Raw genomic sequence first — 15,764 nt, 5'->3', positions numbered from 1 at the left:
ATAAAGCGGAGGAGGAGGAGGACGGAGCCCTGCCAAGAGCCTCTGGATGGCGGAGTCAGCCGGGGCATGGAACAACAGATTGCCATCAAAAGGAAGATCAATGAGTCGCTCCCGAATATTCTCTGGGAATACTCCATCCTGAAGCCAAGCAAGGCGACGAAGAGCAACCGAGGAAGCCATGGCCCAGCCCAACAACTCTGAGATGTCCAGGATGGAGTGGAGAATAAACGTCGCAAGCTCCCGGCCATCCAACGCATTATGCCTTAAGTCCATTTGACCACCCTCCAGGGACGCCGCGGATCCCAGAGATTCAGCAGAGTCCCACAAACAAGAGGAGGCCCGAGCCAGCACACAGAAGGTGTTCATAGCCCGCAGGGCAGCGCTGGTCGAGGCGAACATGTTGCGCCCCCAAGTGTCCAGCCAGCGGGCCTCGCGAGATGGCGGAGGCAACAGAGGCGGCAGGGAGGGAAAAGCAGTCCGCAAAAGAGGACTGGAGGCCGAGGGGTGGAGGGAAAGGCACGCTGGGTTAAGCGGCGTCGGGAGATGCCGGTGCAGAAGAAGATGCTGAGGCATCGGGTCCCCCTGAGGCAGGACGCCTCCAAGCCCCTGTCAAAGAAGACCGGAGGGAACCTTCAAACGGGAGCAAGATCTCCCTCCCACCAGAGCCCTAGTGGAGGACCTCCAATAGATGGTCCACCGGAAAATGAGCCACGGGTCACCCATACGAAGGATGCCCACAGCCGTGGACACCGCGTGAGCGAAGGCCGCACCCGCCTCCGTAGGGCCCCGCAACAGGGAAAGCAGCTCCTCTGTGGGCGACGGCTGCAAACTAAGATGGCCGTCTCCGATGCCAAGCAGGGCGGGCAAGGGCCAGACCAGGAAGTCAGAAGGAGCCGTCGAATGAGGGACCTGCTGCTCTTCTGACAAACACCTCTGCCTCAGGAAGGGCGGGGAGACGCCCTTCGACGCCGGTGAAAAAGACACCATATGACAACCAGTCCCCGGGGAGGATGACACCAATATTCAGGCTGCCTCTGGAGAAGAAGGAGCGTCCTTAGACTAATCTTCGGCACGACCCCTGGGCGGAGCCGTAGAGTCCCTTTGCCTGAGGCGGAGTGCCGGCACCATCCGGCGTCGCCGGACAAGGTTCCTCCCAGTCGCCCCGCACTGGGGACCGGAGCGGGGCTGGAGCTGAGCCTGGGGAGTGACGGGGAGTGACACGAAGCCCTCCGCCATTCGCGGCCCAGAATGAGGCGTAGATAGCTCGGCAACCCATGAGGCAGTGCGAGGGACGATTCCACCTCCAAATCGCCCCCAGTCGAGGTGGCCGCCTGCAGGGAAGGACGAGAGGGGCACGGAGAGTGGCGAGGGGTCCTCACCCAGCCTCGACCCGGAGCGGGGCGAGGTGGGTTCGCCGATCCCTGTGGCTCTGCAAGGTCCAGCTGCTGCCGGCGCCGTAGCGGCGTCATCCAGACCTTAGTCAGGACCACCTTGTCAAGGGACCAAGAGGGGCTCGGGGATGCGACCTGAGCCCCGGCGACCTCCTGCAACACCGCAGGGACTCCCGCAGGAGTTTGCGGCGAGGCAGAGACGCCGTGGCCTGAAGGAGGTGCCCCAGAGGAGCCGTACCCCCAACAGCACCACACCCTCCAAGCCTGGATCCGACCAGCCGGGGCCGGAGCTGCCGGCGGCGCCACGGATGGCCCTGCGCAAGGCGAGGGGTCCGCCGACGCCCCCAGGAGGGGAAGACAAAAGCGAGGCCTGCAAAGCAGCCGCGTATGTCTCCATCTGGACTCTTAATGCCCCAACACCAGGAAACGGTGGATAGGTCGACACGCGGGCCGCATCACCCGCGGGGAGTCCACGCCCCCGGTAGGCCGGAACCCAGCCCCCGGGGACAAACTGCGACACTTACCCACCGGGGAGCGACGCTCATGTGACATCGGAGAAGGGCGAGGATGACGACCACGGCTGAACCTGAAGCCGTCCGCCGAAGCAGACCGAGGGCAGGACGTCGACCTGGAGAGACGCGCCGAGAGAAGTTTCATGCGGTGCTCCCGCCACGACTTCAACTGTTGACAGGCCTCGCAGTCGGTGGTGCCGTGATCCTCCCCCAGACACCACATATAAATGAGGTGCGGGTCTGTCGCCGACATAAGACGCCCACAAAATGTACAAGTTTTGAAGTCCAAAGGCATTCACACACTGTTCCCCCAAAGAAATGGAGAAAAAAGGGGCCCGAAACAGGCCCGTAGCAAGATCCGGATCTGCGTTGCACATGGAAAGAGAAAAAACTGACGTAGGCGCACCGGGGTGGGACTTATGTAACTTTGCTGACGTCACGTGTGCGGAGTTGCGTGTTGCCGTTTCCCCCGGCGCGCAGGGATGCTGTGGCAAAAAGATTTTCCGCATCCAGTCTCACGCCTGGGGATAGTTCTACGTGAACGAATCTGTGGCTAGTAGTCTCTATCAGATTGGGTGACCTATCCTGCCACACGTTCGAAGCGCTAGTCTTTTCATTCGCATGGAGAGTCTTTTTTAAAATTTCATGTCGCTGCCTGCCTCCTGTTCGCCCCATGGCTGTGCACCAGTGCCAGCTTCCTGCACTACCCTCCCGCTGCAGGCTACAGACCAGTCATAAGGAACATAAGACTCTGTTTAGTCAATCATTGAACCTCTCTGCTGTGGCCGTAGACAACTGGTTTGAGATTTTTTTACCACGCCTCATACAACCTTGTGGAAGCCACAGAGCGCCTTGACATCATTTTGTGCCTACTTTCATTAGGTTTTGTGTGTGAGCTGGACTAAGGATGCATGCTTATGTCACATTGTTTCGCCCTTCAGTGACCTTGGAGATCTAGAATCATGTCATTTCCAACAAGCAACTTATAGAGTGTGGGTGTCACAGCTCGGATGGACATATTTTTACTAAACGTCCAGTTATAGCAGAACAGATTTGACTGATATCAGAGGATTTGTCCCCTACCCCCACCCTTTTATTGTATGGGCTGGGTTGCGAAATGTAGTGTGAACCACACGCTGTATACATGGCTCTTAAAGTCCTGCTTCCTTTCTATCCCTGACAGAGTATTCATGCCCTCTGGACAAGGAGCAGCAAGGGTAGTATCTGGGCTACCAACTGCTGCTGCTGACCACCCTGAATTGACTGTAAAGGTAAGATGGTGTGTACAGGTCCTGTCTGTCTTGTTTCCACGGGTCTCCGCAGTCCACATTGTGTCTGATTGGAATAGCCAGGTTTTGGTAACTTCAGGGGCGTTTTCAGTGTGAAGGGCAGGGTGATCTGAACTGCCTGACTGGCCCCAGGCTCTAATCTTCAAAAAAGGGCAGTGGGCGATGGCCAAGGGATAGGAATGTGTAAAAAAGCACTGCCTGAAGACAGAAGCACAGCAGTCAACTGGCCTCAGGCCATGACATTGGCAGTCAGTGGGTCCTCTTTATATGCTCACAGTACTAGGTATATTGGGATTTGTAATGTGTAGCTATATGTGTTCAGCACGTTTCCACCTTAGCAGATAGATTAATAAATGTTTATAGATTACAATCTACTATTAGGAATGCTTTTCAGTCGAGTTATGATGCTAGAAACAAGGGCCAGGTTCTGTCTAATAGTCCCTCCCTCTCCTTCCTAGAGCGCACAGCACCCACTCAGGGGCACACAACACAATTTAGAAGCACCACAGTGTGGGGATGCCTAGCCTGCCGACTTCCCTGGGGCGTCTTATGTCTGTGCCCAGGTCACAAACCTAAACTCCGGATTCTTTGTCCTCTTTGGTCATCTCACACCAGAGCTGACAACACCCTAAGGCTCTCCTCCCATGTACCAAAGTAGGTAACTATTTGAGGCTTTACTTTAAAAACACAAAGTGTAACATAAACTGTGTACTGCTGCCTATTGTACCTGTTCAACAACGACAGCTGATTCGTTTATCAGGACATTAGACATTTCAGAACAATGTCCTATTATTACTCCTAAAGCTCATTACTCCTGCCCCGGTAATCCAGATGGTGGCAGTGTTTCACAGGCAGATTATTCCAGCTCCTAAAAGCACCCTACACCGTGGAGAAAAACATATGAAAAACCAGCATGGAAACTATGATTTCCATATCTTATTCCCCAAAAGCTTGTAATCCCTGTTCCAAACCTCACCAAATACAGCAGAGCATTTCCACACACCATCGCCAAGACCACCTCAACCCCTCCACTGACTGCCCCATCAATAAACAAATCCTCTTTAAAGCCTAAACGACTCTCTCCTGTCCCACTCATGGCAAAGCTCCTTGTGTGTTTTTAACATCAGATTCCATCTCGACCTTTCCCGAAGGTCCCTTTTATTCACTGGCCAGTCCATGTTACACATTCCCAAAACTTGCAGTGAAGTTTACGGATTATAGCAGAACATAAATCCAATAATCTTCTAGTCTCTCTGCGTTCAACCCTCTCATGCGATGTTTTTCTTAAGACACTGAGACCCTTCCTTTTCCTTTGTCAATTTGAACACATTTCCCTATTAGCCAACCATGTTCTGCTGTAGTGACAAGAACCTTCAGCATACGATTGATGTAGGAATAATAAATAACATAACCCCACCGAATTACCAGAAACCCTGGTACAGTTGTGCTTTTTGAAGCAGGAGGAGTGCACACTGCACTCAGGGCGTTGTGCAGAGCAGCAGAGACGTCGGGCGCATGCAGGCCTGGCAGCGGGACGGCCTTCTGATTTTGTTGCTGGGGGCCGATTTTAAAAAATCAGCCCCAGTAACAAAACCGGCCCCCTGTAGGGAAACTGGCCTTCACCCCTTCTGGCCTCCCGGGGGATTGCCCAGTGCCCGGTATTTCCAGTCCGCCCCTGATCCCCATCCCAGGAGGGACGCATCTGTCACCACTGTGTGCTCCGGTTGGGGAAGGGAGAGGGATCTGCCATTGACCAATCGCAATTTGTGAGCCACCACTGCAATCGTCGTGCAGTGCACTCCGAGATCTGGACATGATCGGACTGGTTGCCCTGATGCTGTGCCCATTGGAACTTCAGGTCCCACTGCAGAGCCCACATATGTCATCTGGCATGTTGCCCTAGCAGGATGCAGGAGACCATCGGGCCCAGGAGCCGGAGGGTCATCCTGACTGAAACCCAGGATAGAGGCTGAAAGATCAGAATCATAGCCTGAATATCTCGGACTCACTGCTCTGGAGGACAAACACGAAACTGCGTCGAATTCAGAACCGCTCCCATGAAAGGGATCTTCTGAGGGGAACTTAGTGCGACTTTGGCACGTTGATGGAGAACCCCAGCAAATGCAGGAGATAGGCCGTAGTCTAAAGGTGGGTGACGACTGCCTGGGGCGAGCCGACCTTCAACAGCCAGTCGTCGAGATAGGGGAAGGCTGCCAATCCTGACCTGCGCAGGTGAGCTGCGACCACCGCCATCACTTTCGTGAACACCCGAGGGGCACTGGTAAGGCAAAGAGGGAACACGGCAAACTGAAACTGCTCCCGGCCTACCGTGAACCGCAGGTAACGCCAGTGGGCTGGCAGGACGGGGATGTGAAAATATGCGTCCTGCAAGTCAAATGCTACCATTCAGTCTCCAGGGTCGAGGGCAGTCAAGATCTGAGCCAGAGTCAACATCTTGAACTTCTCCTTCCAGATGAAGCGATTGACGTCTCTGAGATCCAAGATGGGGCGCAAGCCCCCTTTGTCCCTCTTGGGGACCAGAAAGTAGTGGCAATAACACCCCCGCCCTACTTCTGGCCAAAGGGCCGCACTCGATGGCCCCCTTGACCAATAGGGCCATTACTTGCTGTTGGAGAAGCGCAAAGTGATCCCCTGACATGCGGTGGAACAGAGGTGGCATGTCCGGGGTGGGGGGGGGGTAGACCCGAAGGGGAGGGATCCAGCTTCTCATGTGATTTTGGTATCCTACGTCAAATAGAAGCCATTTACTTCAAAGTAGGCTTTATAGTAGTCCATGCTTAAACATATTTGTTGGAAAATAAAGGTGCTTTACATTAATGAAGTGACAGTACTTTATGTAAGAAACAATTTGCATAGGGCAACCAAACTCAAGTAGTGTCAATAATAAAGTGCTTCTTGCATAGCCTTAATTAGGTACTCCCACTGCAGAGACTGGTTGGCTATGCCAATGCTTGTTTGGGATTGCAACTACAATAAAATACAGGTGTGTCTACTAGATGGTGTTTATGCTAATCTATGTACACCTAGGAAGCTCATTAATTTACAATGTCATGCTGATATGGTGCAAAAAGTACTAGGAGGAAGGGGTCCCAGTGTGATTGACAATTATTACACATTTATCACAAACTGACACTCATAGAGCAATCAATGTATCCAAACTGTTTAATTATCAATGGGATAAAGTATATTCAATATACAAGACAAATTCATAAGACATAGTAGTTGCTAGGTGCCCAGTGGAGCAGGAAAAGGAGTGAAGGTCAAGTGAGGATGTGAGAATAAAGAGAGTTGGTGACATTAAAATCAGTTAATTGGCAATATTCTCTTGACAAATTTAAATGCAAAACAAAAAGACCTACGGTTCCAATATTTCAACAAAAGGACATACTTCAAAATAGTACAATATATGTAACAATGATGGCATGAAGTTGTCGCAAAACAAGATGGTTGTCGACGTTTCGACCCTCAATAGTGTGCAGGGATAAGTGGTGCCCTTGCTGTGGGGTCTTCTTCAGGACAGTCGGGGGATAGGTGGGGGGGCAGGCAACCTATTGGAAATATTTGAAAGACTAAATTAAATGACGAAATTAATTCTATCTAACACAGGAGTACATATATTGTGGACTTATGGAGGCCAGATTACATAGAATCATGCTCCACAAATAATGGTGGATAGTGCCTGGTTGGCAAAGCACATAAATTACCGACTATACGAAAGGGCTCTAAACGATGGTGTGGAAAGATAGCCCGGGATAATGAACGAGTACCTGCAGGTCCAGAACCAATCCGTGATCATTTGAGGTGTCACGGGAAGATTGATCTGCAATTACGTGTCTGTAAGAGAACACGTGACATTAACAAATTGACATTGCAAGAACTGGCTTAGTGTCATGATTATGATCACCAAACAGGTGGGAGTGTTAAAGAAAACTGCTTACCGATTGGTAAAAAGTCATAACCCAAATGACGATGTTGATAGTTATAGTCGCACCTGAAAAATGAAGGCGCAAGCATTAGACCGCTGGTTGGCAGGCCTGCGATCGCGAAGTACAGGTGAAACCACAATGTCAATTTGTTAATGTCACGTGTTCTCTTACAGACACGTAATTGCGGATCAATCTTCCTGTGATGCCTCAAATGATCACGGATTGGTTCTGGACCTGCAGGTACTCGTTCATTATCCCGGGCTATCTTTCCACACCATCGTTTAGAGCCCTTTCGTATAGTCGGTAATTTATGTGCTTTGCCAACCAGGCACTATCCACCATTATTTGTGGAGCATGATTCTATGTAATCTGGCCTCCATAAGTCCACAATATATGTACTCCTGTGTTAGATAGAATTAATTTCGTCATTTAATTTAGTCTTTCAAATATTTCCAATAGGTTGCCTGCCCCCCCACCTATCCCCCGACTGTCCTGAAGAAGACCCCACAGCAAGGGCACCACTTATCCCTGCACACTATTGAGGGTCGAAACGTCGACAACCATCTTGTTTTGCGACAACTTCATGCCATCATGGTTACATATATTGTACTATTTTGAAGTATGTCCTTTTGTTGAAATATTGGAACCGTAGGTCTTTTTGTTTTGCATTTAAATTTGTCAAGAGAATATTGCCAATTAACTGATTTTAATGTCACCAACTCTCTTTATTCTCACATCCTCACTTGACCTTCACTCCTTTTCCTGCTCCACTGGGCACCTAGCAACACCTATGTCTTATGAATTTGTCTTTTATATTGAATATACTTTATCCCATTGATAATTAAACAGTGTGGATACGTTGATTGCTCTAGGAGTGTCAGTTTGTGATAAATGTGTAATAATTGTCAATCACACTGGGACCCCTTCCTCCTAGTACTATTTGAACCCAGGTCCCAGTGACTCTTTTTGGGTAAACCCCCTTACTTATACCCCGATATGGTGCAAAAGACAGGCTATTCAAACTGACTATCCCTAAGGTTGCTGGTATTGGCCACAATGTCATTATTGCTATAGATCTTCAGAAGGATACAGATGATGGGTCAGCCCTTGTTGGATGAGTATAAATTCCTTTAGGAACAGGTGGTGGTTTTAAATAACCATTTGCTGCAAGTGATGCCACTGCAAAACTGTGCAAACACCCAACACTAGCAATAAATGTATGGTAGAACAGGATAATGCTCACTGGTCACAAAGGTATGCACAGCTTCAACATAATATAACTTCCTCAACCAACCTAATATGTGCATTCCTTTCAATAAGCACCTTCACCAGGAATTATCCAGATAGCACCATTTGTCAAACAGTATTAACTGTATTTTAGAAAAACAGCAGAGCAACAAAGACAGAATAATGAAGAAAAAACATTTTAAATTATTAAACTTCGATATTCTAGAAACAGAATATACTTACTTTGACCAACGTTTCAGGAGAAACTTCATCATCTGGAACCCAGAGCTTAGCTGTCTTTTTCCCAGGAAGCTACATAAAGGTTTCACAAAATATTGTGTCATTTACATTCAATACAGACCAAACAGAAATAACACCAATTAACGTCTCAAACACCACCAAAGTAGTGATAAAATAAAAGCTCTGTACAAAGGTTTTTTTTAGACAAAGAAAGCTTAACATTCAAGAATTAATATTATTGTACAGAGCGGAAGATTTTAACTGAAGTACAACAGTTAACGAATTTATGTCTGCCCAAGAGATGCAAAAGACGATCTAATTAGATGTTCTTCAAATATAAATTGGAAATACTACATAGTGCCACAAGAATGTTTGGATTTTGAGAATGCATACAAAGCAAGCAATAAGGGCCATCTGCATCAACTCAAAACATTACAGAAACAGCAGAAAGACAAGTTAAAAGAACAACACTAAGGTAGTCGGTAAAAAAGATGCACTTGCATGTAGTAGTAAGCTCAGTCCAAGATGTAACAATTTTAAGTGTGCTTGAGAAAGAACAAAGTTCCATTCCCAGCAGACATTTTAAAGTGACGCAAGACAGGCGCCAGCCACCACTAGGCCCGCCACCACCAACAACCTGGAGCTGGTCGTCCGGAACTTCTGACTGGATTTCCAACAGCGCCGGCACAATCGCCCCCATGAAATCGTCCAGCACCAACAAGCATGCCAGCTGGTTTACCCCCGAACTCCGGGCAATCAAATGTGAGTGCAAGCAGCTTGAGGAGACAATGGTGCTCCAGCAGCAATCCCACAGACCCCACCACCTTCAAATCGGCCTGCAGAGACTACCCTCATTGCCTCAAAGACGACATAACAAACAGCTTCTAAGCAAGCTCCAATCCCACCAAGGCACTCTTCAGCATCGTCAGAGAGTTCTCCTGCCCGTCAGTCCCGGAGAACACGATTTGCACTTCCCAAGCCCCCTGCGACACCCTAGTAGCCTATTTCTACAAAAAGATATCTGACATCAACTGCAACTTCAACCCACAGACTTCAGCCACCTTCAACACCTATGAACATCACCCACGCCAACTGCTCACCGTATGGAAACACCCCTGCCCCCACCACATCTTCAACCTGGGACAGAAGGAAATCAGCAGTGCACTCACCAACATCCTTAATGCATTCATCAACATGCCCACCGTCCCACACACATGGAAACATGCGGAGGTTGTTAAACCCCTTCTGAAAAAGCCCACCGCCGACCACAGCAAACTCAAGTATTACCGCCCCATCTCGCTACTCCCTTTCCCCGCCAAGGTCCTGAAAAAGCAATCAATAGCTCGTGCACCGAACACCTAGAAGGTAACAACTAGCTTGACATCTCCCAATCCGGATTTCAATCCAACCACAGCACCAAGACCACCTTGATCGCCGCAACAGACATCAGAACCCTCCTCGGCCGAGGTGAGAGAACAGCCATGATCCTCCTTGACCCCTCAGTGACCTTCGACACCGTATCCCACCTAATCACAAGACTCCACCAAATCAGCATTCAAGAAAACGCCCTTCCTCACAGGATGCACCCAGAGAATCCGCTTACTATGCTTCACCTACGATCCCAAGAGCAACATCTGCTGCGTTGCAAAAGGCTCCTCCATCAGTCCCACATTGTTCAATACCTACAATTCTCCACTGCCAACATTGTACACTCCCACGGACTCCTCATCATCCCCCTACACTGATGACACCCAACTCATCCTCTCTCTCTCTCACCGAGTCACCACCAGATCCAGCTCCTGGAACGCCATGACCAATGTCGCCGACTGGATGAGGTCCAACTGCCTGAAGCTAAGCGGGAGGAACACTTCGCCATTGGACATCAACTGGTGGCCCACCGAACTCGGACCCGCACCAACTCCCATGGACCAAGTCTGCAACCTCTGCATCTTCCCGGACAGCAAACTCACCATGAAGAGCCAGGCCAATGCAGTATCCTCCGCCTGCTTCCACACCCTTAGCATACTTCAAAAGATCCTTAGTTAAATCTCTACCGACACCAGGAAAACCGTCACACAAGCCTCATCACCAGCTGACTGGAGTACAGAAAGGCACTGTATGCCAGAACCACCACCCAACTCCTTGACGACTACAGACTATAGAGAACAACGCAGCCAGACTCATCCTCAACCTCTCCACTCGGATAAGCATGGATAAAACTACAACACAAGGGATTACATCCATGTAATGAGTGAAAAATCACAATAACTAGGTCTTCTGGGTATGAACTTAGTTGTGTGATCCTGTAAACTGATTATAGAATAGACTATAGGAGGAATTAATCAGGCTCTACTATGACAATGACACCTTTGTACTGAAGTAATAGATTTCTAAATCTTGGTGCAATAGTATACGTATTCCAAACAACATGCATTACTGTGCCACATTTGTTTTCTTAGGCATGGCATAAAATATTTATAGACATATACACATAGTCTCTCTACCTAAAGACAGGAACTACCCAGAGTTCCTATCGGGCTCTTTCCATAATATGCAGATAGATTCATCCGAGAGAGGATTAATAAAGAGCAACCAAGTAATATGGCCCCATATTGTCATCAATGAGTTATGGGGACAAGGACATAAACAATGAGGCTAGAAGCATAGTATTTTGTAAATGCAACCAGGACCATAACATGCTACTATATAGGGCATTACACAAATGCCTAGTATGTGTTTTGATATAACATATTTAGTTTGGCACACTAAGCAAGAACACAATATTTTATCCAAACACAGAAATGTGTAATGAAAACAGCAAGTGAAACACTGGACTATATCAAGTTAGGATTACATGATTTCTGGTAACATTTGCTTTCATACAAACACATTCTTGCTATAGAAATCTGAGACTGGTGAAGTGAATTTCAGCGAGACCGGGCTAATGATTGGCTCTAAAGACAATTTAAATGTTCAGCTTGCATGAATACATAATTAAACGACAGACAGTGGATATATTCAGAAATAGTTACAGCAAATGTCAGCACGTAAGAGTCAATAAAAAGTCCCAAGTGCATTTAGGATGTTCAGCCTACGTGAATAGTCTGTTGATTAAACAAAGGGCAGTGGTCAAGCTCGGGGATAGTTGAGGCTACTACTGGCAAGGCGGGTAATCAATGGGCCCCAACTGCCTTTATAATGTTCATGTTTTACTAGGCTTTTACAAATAAGATAAAAATTAAACAATAGGCAATAGCTAAGCTCACAGATGTCAGAGCTTTTCTGTCCACAATGCAATTTGAATATCAGTTTTGCTACAGCCTTTGTGAAAAGGTTTCTTAGCATAGTTTGCAATTATGATATATAAAAGATGGGAAAAATGTCATGGATTCCTGTGGAATTCGTTTTTTTATTTTTACAATGTTGTGTTGTGCAATGAAACACAAACACGGACGATACATATTTTCACACAGTCTAGATTTCCACGTATTTCCATCAAGAAAGGTTTATTGAAGGAGAACTCTTACCAGTGGACACCTTGTATCTTTATTCCTGATACTCTTACCCAGTGACGGAGACATGTTATCAAAAACTGGAGTAAACGGCCCACAAATCACAAAGCTGCCCACAAACAACTGAACACAGCCCCTTAGGCTAACACTCAACATTATTAGAAAACCTAGCATCTAAACACTATAAATACAATGACGTGGGGTGATTTTTAGGTTGCTTTGTGGTTATAGTGAATTAACAATTGTATTTATCTATCACACTGAAGTAATAGAACTGGATGGATATTGAGTTTATAGTGTGTTATTTACTTTGTCATGGTATATCTGCGTTTCTACCCCCTACCACCACTCTGCCTTCACTACACAATTCTGCTACTCTTAGAAAGTGAAGTGACTGAAGGGAGAAATTGGTAAACTAACTGTAGTGGAATAGTATTAATAGCTGTGGATCACCAGTGGTAAACAATAGTTTCTTCTCAAACTGCACTTTAGCCTCTAACTTGCCCAAGACCCAAAGAAAATACCTTACCCCCTAGCATAAAAGTTATACATGATTTCAAAAGACTCCTTCTGGTTAACTAAGACGTAGAAACTATTTCTTCTGCCTGGTTACCAATTAAACAAAACACAGAATAAGGCTTCTGGTTCTGCGAGAAATGGTAGCATGACTCAGTTTTCTCACACCCAGAGGAGCAACTCAGAACTGTGAAAGACCCCCACACTTGCCTAACTCTCCTTACTAGAGTTCCCAGACCACGTTCAATATTTATTGTCATCTGTATTACATACCAATACGTTGTAGACACCCGTTTGAGAACCTTAATACAACGTTAACACCATCTCAACAAACTCACTCAGCTGCACAAGCTTAGCAAATTTCAGGTACAGTGAACGTCGATGGCAATGGATACATAGTCTGAACCCCGACGAGCGGCATAAGTCTACTCAGGGATTCACAGTATTAGCATGAAAATTAACATGGAATAAGGGTATGGAGCTGTCACAGCAAACAGCGGCGTCAATGCGCAGTGCGATCAGCATAGGTGAGAGTGAAAGCGGGCAAGACCCCACACACACATTTGTGTGAGGGGACAAGTGGCACAGCTTTGGTTAAAGGTGTATTAAACAGTTGTGAATACAACAAACAGGTATTGGGTGTTTGGATTACATAGTGAGCAGAGAAATCCAGACATAGGAGTCCTGAAAAAAGTTACAATTTCTTACAAAGATAATCTGAAAACTTAAAATGTGCAGGAATTACTTCCCTAAAAATGAATTACTGCAAATTAACCTCAAAACAAAAGGAAACATAATATAAAAATACTTACCCTGTCATTCATTAGCAAATCTTTGACAATAAAACTTGCTACCAGAGATTTTAATGGAGAAGCGAACTGATCAGGTGCCAGCATAGCTATGTGACCAATAGAAATCAAAGGTGTAATAAGCTGTTCTAGGTTGCTTGGGTCCAGACTCTTGTGCAATGGCTGAAATGAGAAATGAAATAGAAATAAGAGGCAACACAATCACACTGTACTGCTTAAGTAGCACAGAGTTGACAGGCACTATCCTATGGAAATAGTTTTAAATGTTAGGAAATCCGTATGCCCTATAATGAAGAAATCTGTATAATAAGCCAAATAGAGTTTTAAATATTGCGCCCCTCCCCACACCTTACTAAAATTAAAATACGTGAAACATCTAATCTGAGTAACTGGTGTTTCTGTAGTGGAGCATGAACATTTGTTTAGCAACCTATACAAAGTTCTATTAAAAACAATGTGCAACTTCACAAAGTTGAGAAAACGTCTGCACACGTTTACCACTATGTCTAGGAAAACTGTGCAATAAACATGTGCCATCTTGCCTAAGTTTATTTACGGTAAAAAAGATCTCGCAATGCAGTAAAAATTACATTGCAAAGCACAGAAAACTTCATAATAGTGAAGTCAAATTTAAAACGGGGAAGCTTCGGGATAGCAAAAATCGAGAACTATGCAAAACGGTCTGCTTTTTTTTATTTACAAAAAGAAAACAACCTTTTTCGCACTGCTAATTCCTATAAATGGGTCACATTTGACACAATGCTATTATGCAAAATAGTATGTGTATAAGTAATAACTTCTTAAAAACAGTTTTGGTGATGCGTGGTAAATTTTACAATCAAAGTCTCTTCATCTTGGTCCTCAGATAACGGACTTCTATCATTTCTTGTACAACTTTATGTATATCACCTTACCCATTTTTCCATCTGCGTGACTTTGTGAGTAAAATTAAGTAAGAATAGTTAAACACATCAAAACACGTTTTTCTTTCTATAAATACAATTGTACGTTTATGCAGTTAAAAAAATTGGCTTACCCTGATTGGAGGGAACTCCAACCTCTCTTCACACAATCCTGGGTCTGCTCACAATCCACGCAGACATGACCTCTCAAAAAGCCTTCTGCTAGCAGTTGCCAGCATGGAAATACTTAGCAGGGTCATTGTGCTGTTCCTTTTGCACCTCAAATGCTTCAGAGGAGATGGGTGAAGACTACTATACCCTGATCGCTATCTGGGATAGACATTTTAATTTCTTTTTCTGACAAGACATCTCACTGCCAATTTAACTGTCTTTATCATCCCCACAATCCACTGCACTGAGATGATGTCAAGCTCCACCACAGAGAAAGAACAGGGGCTAGACAGGCCTGGTGAGGTTGGGGCTTCAAATGACGACATCCACAGGAGAAGCTAAATTCAACTCACTAGTGTAACCTCACAGCAACAGCCAAGTGGAATGACACAATGATGCGTTTGTGTGCTTTAGGGGGTTGATTGGCCAAGTAATGCACTCCGCATCTGGAAACAGTTATGCCCCTGCCACTATTTGGTGCAATACTAAATTTTAAGTATGAGAGAGCACCAGTAAGTAGATGTAAACAACGTTACTGGAACATATTAACCCATAGCCCCAATAACGATCAATCAATAATAATTTATGCCTCATGTAGATAACCCGACTGGGAATATGAACTGGAATTGTTTTTTAAAACAAAGGATTAGACTCTGATCAGACAAACATGACAATGATGTTTTGTCTTTGTTAATGGCACAACAAAAAGGTTGCAATAGCTGATAATTAACTCAAACTAAGCAACTGAACTGTTCACATATTACTCTTCTAGCCTGCATCTACCGCTTGACCCTCTCTTACATTTATAGGATAAGGTCTCCAAGACACATTTTAAAAGACAATGAATGAATGTCTAGTTCTCCTTTCACGGTCCATTATAGGGTAATGGAAATACTAAAAGATCTTTTCAATGCAGCCAGAAACTGCGACCCTGTCTGTACAACATATTGTTTATAGGTATTTTGAAAAATGATGTAATGCATTGCATTTAAACAGTGATATGACAAATTTCCCAGTTGTATTCCATGTTCTCTGAGCAGCATTCTGAGAAAGGGAATGTCCCCTCAAATGAGTGCTATTCTGACCAATCAAACACGTACAATGGGTACCCAACACCAAATATCCAATAACCGAGCAGTATGAAAAATGAATACAGCAACAACGTTTCAATTACATTTTACAATGCTCTAAAATAATACCAAAAGCTAGCACAAACATTAATGTAAGTTAAATGCTAATGCCATGTGT

At 45.9% G+C, this 15,764-nt stretch overlaps 1 protein-coding gene across 2 annotated transcripts in view; it reads right to left on the bottom strand.

The window, feature by feature from the left end:
* Window positions 1–15,764, bottom strand: part of PDS5B (PDS5 cohesin associated factor B) — a 772,752-nt gene that overhangs the window by 322,083 nt on the left and 434,905 nt on the right. For both annotated transcript variants that reach the window (XM_078657163.1, XM_078657161.1), the window contains exons 21-22: window positions 13,447–13,605; window positions 8,610–8,678 (exon numbers count right to left, since the gene is read on the bottom strand). In XM_078657163.1, the coding sequence (XP_078513289.1) occupies window positions 8,610–8,678; window positions 13,447–13,605 (228 nt within the window). The remainder of the gene's footprint in view (window positions 1–8,609; window positions 8,679–13,446; window positions 13,606–15,764) is intronic.

The sequence above is a fragment of the Lissotriton helveticus genome, chromosome 8 (genome assembly GCF_964261635.1).
Source record: "Lissotriton helveticus chromosome 8, aLisHel1.1, whole genome shotgun sequence".
Taxonomy (NCBI): Eukaryota; Metazoa; Chordata; class Amphibia; order Caudata; family Salamandridae; genus Lissotriton; species Lissotriton helveticus.
This window is presented reverse-complemented; position numbering and strand designations above follow the sequence as displayed.